Source organism: Arvicanthis niloticus, chromosome 19 (genome assembly GCF_011762505.2).
Source record: "Arvicanthis niloticus isolate mArvNil1 chromosome 19, mArvNil1.pat.X, whole genome shotgun sequence".
Lineage (NCBI taxonomy): Eukaryota > Metazoa > Chordata > Mammalia > Rodentia > Muridae > Arvicanthis > Arvicanthis niloticus.
In genome coordinates, this window is record NC_047676.1 from 48,307,427 (window position 1) to 48,320,703 (window position 13,277).

At 39.4% G+C, this 13,277-nt stretch overlaps 1 protein-coding gene across 4 annotated transcripts in view; it reads left to right on the forward strand.

Moving 5' to 3' along the window:
* Nucleotides 1-13,277, forward strand: part of Rnf180 (ring finger protein 180) — a 172,900-nt gene that overhangs the window by 15,613 nt on the left and 144,010 nt on the right. For 3 of the 4 annotated variants that reach the window (XM_076916232.1, XM_076916231.1, XM_034523231.2), the window contains exon 2: nt 9,243-9,374. The exons of the other annotated variant lie outside the window; for it this stretch is intronic. In XM_076916232.1, the coding sequence (XP_076772347.1) occupies nt 9,243-9,374 (132 nt within the window). The remainder of the gene's footprint in view (nt 1-9,242; nt 9,375-13,277) is intronic. 4 annotated transcript variants of the gene reach the window in all.

Consider the following 13,277-nt stretch of genomic DNA (forward strand, 5'->3'; position numbering starts at 1 on the left):
TACTGCATTTGATTATGTGTGTGTGGAATGAGTATGCCTTTTAGTAACTCGAATTGGTAAGAAAAGCAGAACTAAGGTGATACTATTTGGCTGCTTCTGTGGAGATGCCCAGAAAGAAGAGGGGCTGAATATTCCTAGAGTCCACTGGCTACATTTGAGATTGACCTCATCCTTAAAGGATAACCACTGTTGTCCCAAGGATGTCGTAGGAAAAGAAGATGCTATAACAGGAAGAGGCTAGGAATTAGAAAACATTGTTTCTAGGGAACTATGCAAGTATTTGTATCCAAAAAACATGGCCAAAAATTATGGGGAAGACAGTAAGAGAGAATTACACAACTCTATCAGAAGAGGTCATTGGTAACAACATGATGACTATAATTTTGACTTCATAGCTTTTGCAGTAATTTTTAATATTTAAAGATAATTTTAAATTGAAGCTTTAATTGCAAGCTGTAGATTCAGAGAGAGGGAAGGTAGACAAGAAGTCCTATCCAAGGAAATCTTGGCAAATATATTGCTAGGAGAGTTGTGACATGATCATCTTTAAAGTCTACCCTAGAACTGTGTAAGCCAGTTACAAAACAAAACTTCTGAAAACAGTCTCACAATGTTTAAGTTTATGATTTTGTGTTGGCCCACAGGTCAAAGCATGGACATATGTGCACCATCCTAGTTGTCATATTTTGCCAGTTGTTTAGCTTTTTGTAACCTTATCACATGTATAGATAAGTTCCACACGGCCAGTCACAATCAGATACTGAAGAGGTCTCTCAAATGACCCTTCGTGCTACCAAAAGAGCCTGTTACAGTTGGGTTTTGTTTGCCTTTTCTTTTACTTTACACATAGTGGGGGCTTAGCCATTCTATTGCTGTGAAGAGACACCATGACCAAGGCAAGTTATAAGAGAAAGCATTGAAATGGAAGCTGGCTTACAGTTTCAGAGGATGAGTCTACATTCATTGTGGTAGAAAACAGGTGGCCTTAGGCATCCACAGCACTGGAGCAGTAGGTGAGAGCTGAGAGAGGGGGAGAAGGAGACTGGGCCTGGCATGAACTCTTGAAACCTCAAAGCCCAGCCCTGGAGGCACACCTCCTCTAACAAGGCAGAATCTCCTAGCCCTTCCTAAACAGTCCACCAACTAGGAACCACACATTTAAGTCTCTGAGCCTATAGGGTTCATTCTCATTCACCACTGTCAGTATCTTCAGCCTGTAACAGATTATCTGTTGAGCTTATTAAATATGCAACTTTCTGCATGTTACCTAGAAACATCAGATTCTCTTTGGTTGTGGCACAGTAACATACAGTTTAATACTATGCTTATATCATATCTGAGAAGGTGACACTGACATCTTAAATGATGAGGAAAGAGCCAGCTCTTCCAAATCCTGGGGTGGGAGATAGAATGGTGCTGCCCAGCAAGACCATGCTCCCAGTCATGTCAGTGAAGCCACACTATAGTAGTAAAAGAACATGCTGGGAGAGACGATTCACCTCTGGTGCAATGCTCACCATGCAAACATGGCTTGAGTTTTGATCCCCACTACCCATGTGAAAGGCCAGACATGGTGGTATATGCTTGTAATCCCAGCCCTGAGGAGACAGAGGCAAAGAAGATCGTGGGGGGTTTTCTGGCTAGTCAGTCCAGCCTAATCACTGAGCTCCAAGTTCAGAGAGAGACTCTGTCTCAAATAATAATAATAATAATAATAATAATAATAATAATAATAATAATAAGGCAAGAGGCAGGTAAGATGTTTCATTAGGTAAGCCATCTCTCTTTATGACTGATAACCTGAATTAAATTCCTTAAAGCCACATGATATAATGAGAGAGCTGACAATATAAAGTTTTACTTTGACTGGAATATGTGCTTTGGTACACACATGTCCACATATGCATGCACATGATAATAAATACTGCCTTAAACAATTAGGCAAAGGGCAATAGAGAAAGAGACCTGATGTTGACCTGTGGTCTCCACACACTCATATACATACCACTCTGCATATACTACATAGACAATCATGAATTCCAACTAGTTGGGAAAAGACAGGTTCAATTAATTTTATAAGATGCTCTACTAGTATATTAAATTTTGATTATATAGGTAACACACATTTAAAAATATATTTCTCATTATTTTTACTATGTCTTCAGAATCTATTGTATGTTGTTAGCCAATATGGATTGGCTACATTTCAAATACTATGTAACCACATCTGATTAAGTAACTATCTGTAGATTTACACACATTTATTCTTAATGAACAGCCAGGACAAACATCTCCCCCAGAGCAGACTCTTAAAAAGATGTTCATGTGACATCTGGACATTGAAAATACTGGCCTACATCTTTGGAACATGATCAAAACTGGATGTATAGATTTAAAAATCATTTATAGGGATGAGTCATCACAATATAATCTTCAGTAGTTGTCACTGAGCACTTGCTGAAATCTATTGGTCTTTATGTGTATGGCACTACACCTTAGGACGTGGGGCAGGTGACTATCTGACAGGGACCTGAGTATCCAGGTTTGGAGACATATAAGCATATGTGAATACTTTCCAACTTGATTCTGGTGTGAGACTTCCCTGAGAATCACAAGATAAAGGAGCTGGGGATACAGGAGGCTAAGGATATGGAGGGGAAAGAGAAGCATTTGGGGAGTTAGACAAGGCTTACTCCAACAATGCAGAAACAAGAAGAGGGAGCTTTTACAGATCACAATCTTTGTCATTGATGTTTTCAATAAAGTGATGTGTGGCTATAGTGGGTTCTGAAGATGAGTCAGTTGATGGAGGCAGAACTATGGCCTGACAGCTGGAAGATCAGAGCTGTGTTAACTGGCAGAGGGTTGTTGAGCCTCCCAGGTGCGTTTGTTGTTGTTGTTTTCTGTGTTTGAAAGCAGTGTCTCTCTACATAGCCCAGGCTGGTCTAGCACTCACCTTGTGACTTAGACTGTCCTCAAACCCTCCATCTGCCTCAGCCTCCCAAGTGGCAGAATTTGATAATTTCTCATCATGCATAACTCACGGCCCTGGCATTCCCCTATACTGGGGCCTTCACAAGATCAAGGTCCTCTCCTCCTATTGATGCCCAATAAGGCTACCCTCTGTTACATATGCAGCTGGAGTCATGGGTTGCTCTATGTATACTCTTTGGTTGGTGGTTTAGTCCCTGAGCTCCGAGGCATCTGGTTTGTTGGTATTGTTGTTGTTCCTATTGGGTTGCAAATGCCTTCAGCTCCCTCAGTCCTTTCTCTAACTCCTCCATTGGGGACCCCATGCTCAGTCCAATGCTTGGCTGCGAGCATTCACCTCTGTATTTGTCAGGCTCTGGCAGAGCCTCTCAAGAGACAGCTGTATCAAGCCCCTATCAGCAAGCACTTCTTGGCAATTTCAATAATGTCTGGGTTTGGTGTTCCAAACATGAATAATATGGGATGGATCCCTGGGTGTGACAGTCTCTGGATGGCCTTTCCTTCAGTCTCTGCTCCACAATTTGTCTCCATATTTCTTTCTAAGAGTATTTGTTTCCCCATCTAAGGACTGAAGCATCTAAACTTTGGTCTTCCTTTTTGAGCTTCATGTGGTCTGTGAATTGTATCTTAGGTATTCCGAGATACGGGGCTAATATCCACTTATCAGAGTGCATATCATGTGTGTTCTTTTGTGACTGAGTTACTTCATTCAGGATGATATTTTGTAGTTCCATCCATTTGCTTAAGAATTTCATGAAGTCATTGTTTCGAATAGCTGAGTAGTACTCCATTGTGTAAATGTACCACGTTTTCTGTATTCATTCCTCTGTTGAAGGACATCTGTATTTTTTTCCTGCTTCTGGCTATTATAAATAAGGCTGCTATGAACATAGCATGTGTCCTTGTTATATGTTAGAGCATCTTTTGGTATATGCTTAGTAGTGGTATAGCTGGGTCCTCAGGTAGTACTATGGCTAGTTTTTTGAGGAATTGCCAGACTGATTTTCAGAGTTGTACCAGCTTTCAATCCCACCAACAATGGAGGAGTGTTTCTCTTTCTCTATATCCTCACCAGCATCTGCTGTCATCTGAGTTTTTGACCTTAGCCATTCTGACTGGTGTGAGGTGGTATCTCAGGGTTGTTTTGATTTGCATTTCCCTGATGACTAAGGATGCTGAACATTTCTTTAGGTGCTTCTCAGCCATTCAAGAGTCCTCAGTTGAGAACTTTTTGTTTAACTCTGAACACTGTTTTAAATAGGCTTATTTGATTCTCTGATGTCTAACTTCTTGAGTTCTTTGAATATATTGAATATTAGCCGTCTATCAGATGTAAAGATCTTTTCCCAGTCTGTTGGTTGTCGTTTTTTCCTATTGACAATGTCCTTTGCCTTACAGAAGCCTTGCAATTTTATGAGGTCCCATTTGTCAATTCTTGATCTTAGAGCATAAGCCATTGGTGTTCTGTTCAGGAACTTTTCCCCTGTGTCCATGTTTTCAAGGCTCTTCCCCACTTTCTCTTCTATTAGTTTAAGTGTATCTTGTTTTATGTGGAGGTCCTTGATCCACTTAGATTTGAGCTTTGTACAAGGTGATAAGAATGGATCAATTTGCATTTTTCTATATACTGCCAGTTCAACCAACACCATTTGTTGAAAATGCTGTCTTTTTTCAACTGGATGGTTTTAGCTACTTTGTCAAAGATTAAGTGACCATAGGTGTGTGGTTTCATTTCTGGGTATTCAGTTCTATTCTGTTGATCTGCCTGCCTGTCTCTGTACCAATACCATGCAGTTTTTTTTTTTTTTTTTTTATCACTATTGCTCTGTAGTACAGCTTGAGGTCAGGGATGCTGATTCTTCCAGAAGTTGTTTTATTGTTGAGAATAGTTTTCGCTATCCTGGGCTTTTTGTTATTCCAAATAAATTTGCAAATTGCTCTTTCTAACTCTATGATGAATTGAGTTAGAATTTTAGTGGGAAGCGAACCGCCGGTGGCTCGGCCCTTAAGGCTCCCGCCCGCAGAGGGCGCCCGTCTCTTGGTCTATTTTGGAGAAGGTACCGTGAGGTAATGAGAAGGTATATTCTTTTGTTTTATGGTGAAATGTTCTATATATATCTGTTAAATCCATTTGGTTCATAACTTCTGTTAATTTCACTGTATCTCTGTTTAGTTTCTGTTTCCATGATCTGTCCATTGATGAGAGTGTTGAAGTCTCCTGCTATTGTTGCGTGAGGTTCAGTGTGTACTTTGAGCTTTAGTAAAGTTTCTTTTATGAATGTGGGTGCCCTTGCATTTGGGCATAGATATTTAGAATTGAGAGTTCATTTTGGTAGATTTTTACCTTTGATGAGTATGGTATCCTTCCATATCTTTTTTGATAACTTTTGGTTGAATGTTGGTTTTATTTCATATTAGAATGGCTATTCCAGCTTGTTTCTTGGGACCATTTGCTTGAAAAAAATTTTTCCAGCCTTTTATTCTTAGGTAATGTCTGTCTTTGTCACTGAGGTGCCTTTCCTGTATGCAACAAAATGCTGGGTCCTGTTTACATATCCAGTGTGTTATTCTATGTGTTTTTACTGGGGAATTGAGTTCATTGATATTAAGAAATATTAAGAAAAAGTGATTGTTGCTTCCTGTTATTTTTGTTGTTAGAGGTGGAATTATGTTTGTGTGGCTATCTTCTTTATGGTTAGTTGATAGAAGATTATTTTCTTGCTTTTTCTAGGGAGTAGTTTCCCTCCTTGTGTTAGAGTTTTCCCTCTAGTATCCTTTCTAGGGCTAAATTTGTGGAAAGATATTGTCTAAATTTGTTTTTGTTTTGGAATATTTTGGTTTCTCCATCTATGGTAATTGAGAGTTTTGCTGGGTATAGTAGTCTGGGCTGGCATTTGTGTTCTGTTAGGGTCTGTATGACATCTCCCCAGGACCTTCTGGCTTTTATAGTCTCTGGTAAGAAGTTTGGTGTAATTCTAATAGGTCTGCCTTTATGTTATTTGATGTTTTTCCCTTACTGTGTTTAATATTCTTTCTTTGCTTTGTGCATTTGGTATTTTGATTATTAGTTGACAGGAGGAATTTCTTTTCTAGAGTTCTGGAGTTCTGCAGGCTTCTTGTATATTCATGGACATCTCTTTCTTTAGGTTAGGGAAGTTTTCTTCTATGATTTTCTTGAAAACATTTACTCTCCCTTTAAGTTGGGAATCTTCACTCTCTTCTATACCTATTATCCTTAGATTTGGTGTCCTGGATTTTTGGGATGTTTTGGGTTAGGAGCTTTTTGCATTTTGCATTTTCTTTGACAGTTGTGTCAATGTTTTCTAATGGTATCTTCTGCACCTGAGAGTCTCTCTTCTATCTCTTGTATTCTGTTGGTGATGCTTTCATCTATGACTCCTGACTGATCTCTTTCCTAGCTTTTCTATCTCCAGGGTTATCTTCATTTGTGATTTCTTTATTGTTTCTATTTCCATTTTTAGATCCTGGATGGTCTTGTTTAATTCCTTCACCTGTTTAATTGTGTTTTCCTGTAATTCTTTAAGGGACTTTTGTGTTTCCTCTTTAAGGGCTTCTACCTGTTTACCTGTGTTCTCCTGTGTTTCTTTCAGGGAGTTATTCATGTCCTTCTTTATCATCATCATGAGATGGGATTTTAGATCTGAATCTTGCTTTTCAGGTGTGTTGGAGTATCCAGGGCTTGCTGTGGTGGAAGAACTGGGTTCTGATGATAAGTAGTATTGATTTCTGTTGCTTATATTCTTGTACTTGCCTCTTGTCATCTGGTTATCTCTAGTGCTACCTGTTCTTGCTGTCTCTGACTGGAGCCTGTTCTTCCTGTGATCCTGGTTGTGTCAGAACTCCTCAGAGTCTAGCTGTGTCTGTGATCCTGTGATCCTGGTGTGACCAAGCTCCTGAGATCCTGCTGTGTCAGAGCTCCTGGAAGTCAAGCTTTCTCTGGGTGTTGCAGGGATGGGTGGGAAGCCACAGCCCTGTGGTTGCTCCTGGCACAGGTACAAGCTGGAAGGAATCTATGCCTCTGGCTGGGCAGGGGTTTGTTTTTTCCTGGTTCCTGTGAGGGTCCCAGTTATGCTGGATGTTGGGAAAGATTTTGTGGCCTCAACTGTGATCTTGAGTGGGTTATGAGCTTCATGTGGTCTCTGAGTTGTATCTTGGACATTTCGAGCTTCTGGGCTAATATCCAACTATCAGTAAGTGCATACCATGTGTGTTCTTTTGTAATTAGGTTACCTCAATCAGAATAATATTTTCTAGTTCATCCATTTACCTAAGAATTTCTCGAATTCATTGTTTTTAATAGCTGAGTAATACTCCATTGTGTAAATGTACCATATTTTTTTGTATCCATTCCTCTGCTGAAGGACATCTGGGTTCTTTGCAGCTTCTGGCTATTATAAATAAGGCTGCTATGAACATAGTGGAACATATGCCCTTGTTATATGTTGGAGCATCTTCTGGGTATATGCCCAGGAGTGGTATAGCTGGGTCCTCAGGTAATGCTATGTCCAATTTTCTGAGGAACCACCAGACTGATTTCCAGAGTGGTTGTACCATCTTGCAATCCCACCAACAATGGAGGAGTGTTCCTCTTTCTCCACATCCTCGCCAGCATCTACTATCACCTGAGTTTTTGATCTTAGCCATTCTGACTGGTGTGAAGTGGAATCTCAGTGTTGTTTTGATTTGCATTTCCCTGATGACTAAGGATGCTGAACATTTCTTAAGGTGCTTCTTGGCCATTCGAGTTTCCTCAGTTGAGAATTCTATGTTTAGCTCTGTACCCCATTTTTAATAGGGTTATTTGGTTGTCTGGAGTCTAATTTCCTGAGTTCTTTGTATATATTGGATATTAGACCTCTATCAGATGCAGGATTGGTAAAGATCTTTTCCCAATCTGTTGGTATCTGTTTTACCATCCCTGACCTTAAACTGTACTAGAGCAATAGTGATTAAAAACAAACAAACAAACAAACAAAAAACCCCTGCATGGTATTGGTACAGAGACAGGCAGGAAGATCAATGGAATAGAATTGAAGATCCAGAAATGAACCCGCACACCTATGGTCACTTAATCTTTGACAAAGGAGGTAAAACCATTCAGTGGAAAAAGGACAGCATCTTCAGCAAATGGTGCTTGTTCAACGGGAGATCAGCATGTAGAAGAATGCAAATTGATCCAGTCTCATCTCCTTGTACAAAGCTCAAGTCCAAGTGGATAAAGGACCTTCACATAAAACCAGATACACAGAAACTAATAGAAGAGAAGGCGGGGAAGACCCTCGAATACCTAGGCACAGGGGGAAAAGCTCCTGAACAGAACACCAATAGCTTATGCTCTAAGGTCGAGAATTGACAAATGGAACCTCATCAAATTGCAAAGCTTCTGTAAGGCAAAGGACACTGTCTATGGGACAAAACAGCATCCTTTTGTGATTCTTAAAAGCACTGTAATGACCTTGTAGATTTTCCCTTGAGCCTTAAAAAATCAATAATGAAAGACATACAGCATTCCAGAAAGAAAATAAGCTTGTAATCACTGCATAATGCATTATTATAATCAGTATTAAATGGAAGTTTCTATGTCTGACATTTTATAAGGCGCTTCTTGCTCAAGACACAGTCACTAGCAGATAAGGTATCTGATTCATCTCACAAAACCCACTGTTGAGGTTATCTCAAAAGCTTCTGTGGGGCTCTTCCATGTAGTAGGACCTGCCCATGGTGTATGATGGGATTTCATAGAACATAGCTTCAGACTCCCGGGTATACTTTGTTCTTGACAGTATCAGTTTGGGACCTCACAGAACACTGCAGCTTACATTCATAATGGGCAATGTGTGAAAATGGGTTTTATTTAGACTACAGAAAAGACATGTCCACTCAAGTGCTCTAGGAAAAGAATTTATCTGTGGAAGACTAAGGGATTCTGACTCACAGGACCAAATTTTTTAAGTGTTTTGGTTATCACCCAAAATACCTTTATCAGTGCTTGGAATGTTGAAATTCCCTACATAGGCTTCATCCTGCCATGGAGCCCTGCAGCTGGCTGTGTCACAGAGCAGCCCCAGACACCAATATTTGGTCAGGACACACGGTAGAGGAGCTAGGTGTCTAATACCACAGTAATAGATGCTTCTTAAACGTCTACATATAACTGCCACTGTAAGGATTTGCAAATCAAAGTTCTCCTATGCAGCCTATTATTCTAACAATCATTATCATTCCCACAGATGAAAAGAAGCAAAGAGTCAACTACGCAGAGCAGTGAGGAGCAAATAGGTGCCCTTCATTGTTGGAGATGTAGAAAATGCATTGCAAGTTCTGATTGCTTCATGAGTCCTCTTGAGACTCAAGTGGTTGAGGTGAGTTTTGCTGACTTCAAGAGTTTTAGACTGTACAAACATTGGAGGCACACCTATTCGTGCACACCTACTCTGCCACACCCGAACATATATCAAATACCTTTTTTGATCTGGTATACTTCAGTGGATGAAATCCTGAAGCTTTTCATGCCAACATTTTATTGGATATAATTTGTATAGATTAAAACTAAACTTGCTTACAGCTTGATAAATTTAATTAATTTTAATATGAATAAGTTCAGGATATAAACATTCCCATGACCTGAGAAGTCTATTTTGCCCTCTTTCAGACAAGGCTCTCCCACTCCAAGGTACACACTACAGAGCTGTCTCTGTAGGCTGACATCATCTATCCTTGCCTCCTTTCAAATGAAATAAAATGGCATGCATTCTGTTTGCTTTGCATCTGCCCCAGTGTCAGATTTCACAGTTTCACTTACATGTGCAGCAGTTTGCTGAATTCTGTGTCACTATGATTGTGACAGTTACCACTGTTTCCTGCTGAAGGACCTCCATACTTACTCGTTTTTCAATAATCTGTGCTTATCATCATCTTAGGCTATGGAAATCTGTGTAAAGCCATCTCTCTTATTTTGTCATTTTTGGAATGTGTTTGTAGATGAGAATCTTAGTCACAGGGCAGATATGCATTAAGTTTTTAAGAAATTGCTAATCGTCTTCCAACGTGAGCATTCCAATAGCAGCGCATGAGGATTCCAGGTGCTATCCTAATTTCATGCCTGCGGTCTGTCCACTCAGGCCAATGAGCAGCAGCACGTCCTTAGAATCAGCTGTTTATTTTTATGGCAACTAATGATGGGGGTACCTTTCCATTGCTAATTGATTCAGAGCCATTCAATAGTCAAATTGTTTATATTTACATTATTTGCATTTTCTATAATTTATTCTTCAGAGTAGCCCTCTGAGGAAGATCATCTGTTACCTCTGCCTTAAGTGTAAGGAGACTGAGACACCAAGGGTAAATAATGAGTCCACAGTTTGTCTAGGCAGTGAGCCTGAACATCCCGGGACACACTGGGATACGGCGTGGAAGGAAGTGATGCAGAGTGAAGACCAGGCTCTAATGCACTGGAGCTTTAAGGTTTACAACAGGCCCATGTAGCCTAGTCTGTTGAGTGCTGTGCTAGGAGTGGGGGCAGACTGCACTGGAACCTGCACCAGTGCCTGGGAAAGAAGCTTCTTAGAAGAGAGACTATAAAAATATATAGACATACATGTGTACACAGATTTTTAGATATTTCAAAAATGCAATTTGTGAACTGTAAAAATTTACTCATTTTAAGAAATATAATCCACTAATCTTTACTTATTCAAATACTACCATCAAACAGTTTAGGAACTAAGACCCAGAAGTTTGTCATGCCCATTTTTCCTGCCACTGTCCCCAGCAGCTTCCAGTCTGCCTTTCCTTTCTGTGAATTATTAGTATAATGTGTATTCACAATTTTAAAAAATGTATGTAAATTTATTAAAAATATGTGTAAACAATTGAAATTATCTTATAGAATAAAATATATTTATATAATAATTAAGCATATGTTAATATTACATATACTAAAATATATCTGGTTATGCTGCTACTGGAGAAACACAAAATATTCAGAAGTAATAAATAAATAATAAAACATTTTAAGATTATGGACAAAAGACACCACCTAGGTAATCTGGCCAGAAAGAATATGAACAGATCATCAAAAACGTAAAGGAACCACATGACTCAACCATCATTAGAACAAATATCTATTGGTCATGTTTATGACAGGTAGATGATGGAAGAGTCAAGCCATTTATTTATTAAATAGTTCTGAAGTGAGTACTGGAGTGTTCCTTAGTTCTCTTTCCTAAACTCCTACAATCTGAAAGCTACCCTGACAACTCTCCCAGCTGCAGTAAACACTGGCCACAGTGTCTTTGTTAAAACCAATGTGCAGCTGTTGGCTCCCACTGAGTCTGTGTAAAGGACTTAGGAGTGTTTATGCCACCTCTACAAAAATTTAGGAGGCTGCTTTCACACAACAGCATCCTCTCGAGTTCTGTGGTTTTCCAGTGTATGCTGAAGGCAATGTCAGGTCATCTAGCTCACCCTACAGCATGTATCACTGATCAACAGTACTCTTTTCAGGCTCTGGCTGTTTCTCTCTTCATTTCCACTAATGGTCCATCCTAGATGTCACATCTGCCTCTCTCGGCACTCTTTCTGTTTGTGATCTTGCATTTTTTACATTGAACTGATATACATTCTGGGCCCTATTCTCTCTTGCTCTGTACACATACTGACAGCTGTCAAATCTATAATCATGGTATCAGCAAAAGTAAACAATGTTGAATAACTCATGAAGGTCACATAGAACACAATGGTGTAAGGATTTCCATCTAGTCAATTTAACCAGTCGTAAGCTTCTCAGGGTCGTATGTTGATGCTGTGGTGGTACTGGATCTGGAGGTGAGGCTTCTAAGATAATTAAGGGGAAATAAGTCATAAGGATAAGAGGAATCCAGCAGGACTGAAGCTTCTAAGGCAAGAGAGACTGTATGAGGGCCAAAGGAAAGGTAGCTGTCTGCAAGATAGGAAGCGCCCTCCCCAGAGCCAGACAGCTGGCACCTGACCTTGAACATTTAGTCTCTAAAACAGTACAAAGGTACATTTCTGTTGTTTGGGTCCTTCTGTTTATGGAGTTTTATCATGTCAGCCTAAGTAGATTGTGCCCCCCACAGGTCCTATTATAGGCACTGGAAATTTGAAGACAAACAGAAGAATGATCTGTCTTTGTGAGGTTTCCAAGATTTATCATTCACTATAGTACTAAGACCATGTTAACATAATCATAGTTCTTTTAGAATTATATATCCATTATAATGAATATCAATAATTTAAATTTCTCCTTTGATATTGGATATTTAATTTTTACAAACCATAAAAATGTTAGATATTATTCACTCAAAGAAGTGTTCAATTATTATCTGTAGAATTGGCAAAGAAAACTTATAGGGCATGGTAAGAGTGGGAGATTGGCAGAGTGCTGGGCCTGTCTGCGAGGAAAAGCTTCTCTTAGGTACTGAGCAAGACAAGGCAGTGCAGGACAAAGAGCACAGAAACCTTCAGCAGCAGCATGGCATGTTCAGAGTTGCTGAGGTGTGTCCACAGAACGTTTTGGCACTCAGGGTTAGATGTGAAGCTGGAAAGATGGGCAGCTACCAGCTTTTATCTCAAACCAAAACGTTTGATCTGTGCCACAGATGAGAAGTCTCTGATAGGGTGTGACTGACTTGGCCTTTGAGTTTTAAAAGGGTCATATTTTTAAGAGTATAAAGCGCAGATGGAGGTATCTCCCTTACCCCCTTGTTCTCCCTCTCCCTTGCTCCACCCTCCAGATCTTTTCATTAGAGCTTTACATTCTTGAAATAACCTTTTCAGGATACACATAAATAAAACAAAACAAAGATAAGGAATCCAAAGAAGTTGGGGTCTTTTAAATTTGTAACCCTTTAAATATTTAATTAAAAACAAGTAACAATGCTAAATGATAGTCTTGCAACAGCGTTTGTCCCTGGGTGTACACAGCTGCAGTAGTTAAACAATTCAGGTTATTTATTTTTAATAAATTTCCTGAGATACTGTTATTGCCTACACTTGAAGACTAAGTTGTAAACATCTGTCAGAATATTATTTAATGATAATAAATCATCAACATTTAAACATTCAAACCATACAGTGTTATTTAAAAAATTGAGTCCCGTACAACAGAGAAAAATAATACACATCCTGTATGGACAACTAAAGCCATCCCATGGTCAGAAAGTAAACTGTAAGAGTGGTGCACTAGTGCCCCCTGCTGCTTGAATAAATTATTTTATGTATAAATGTGGAACTATCTTCCTGCC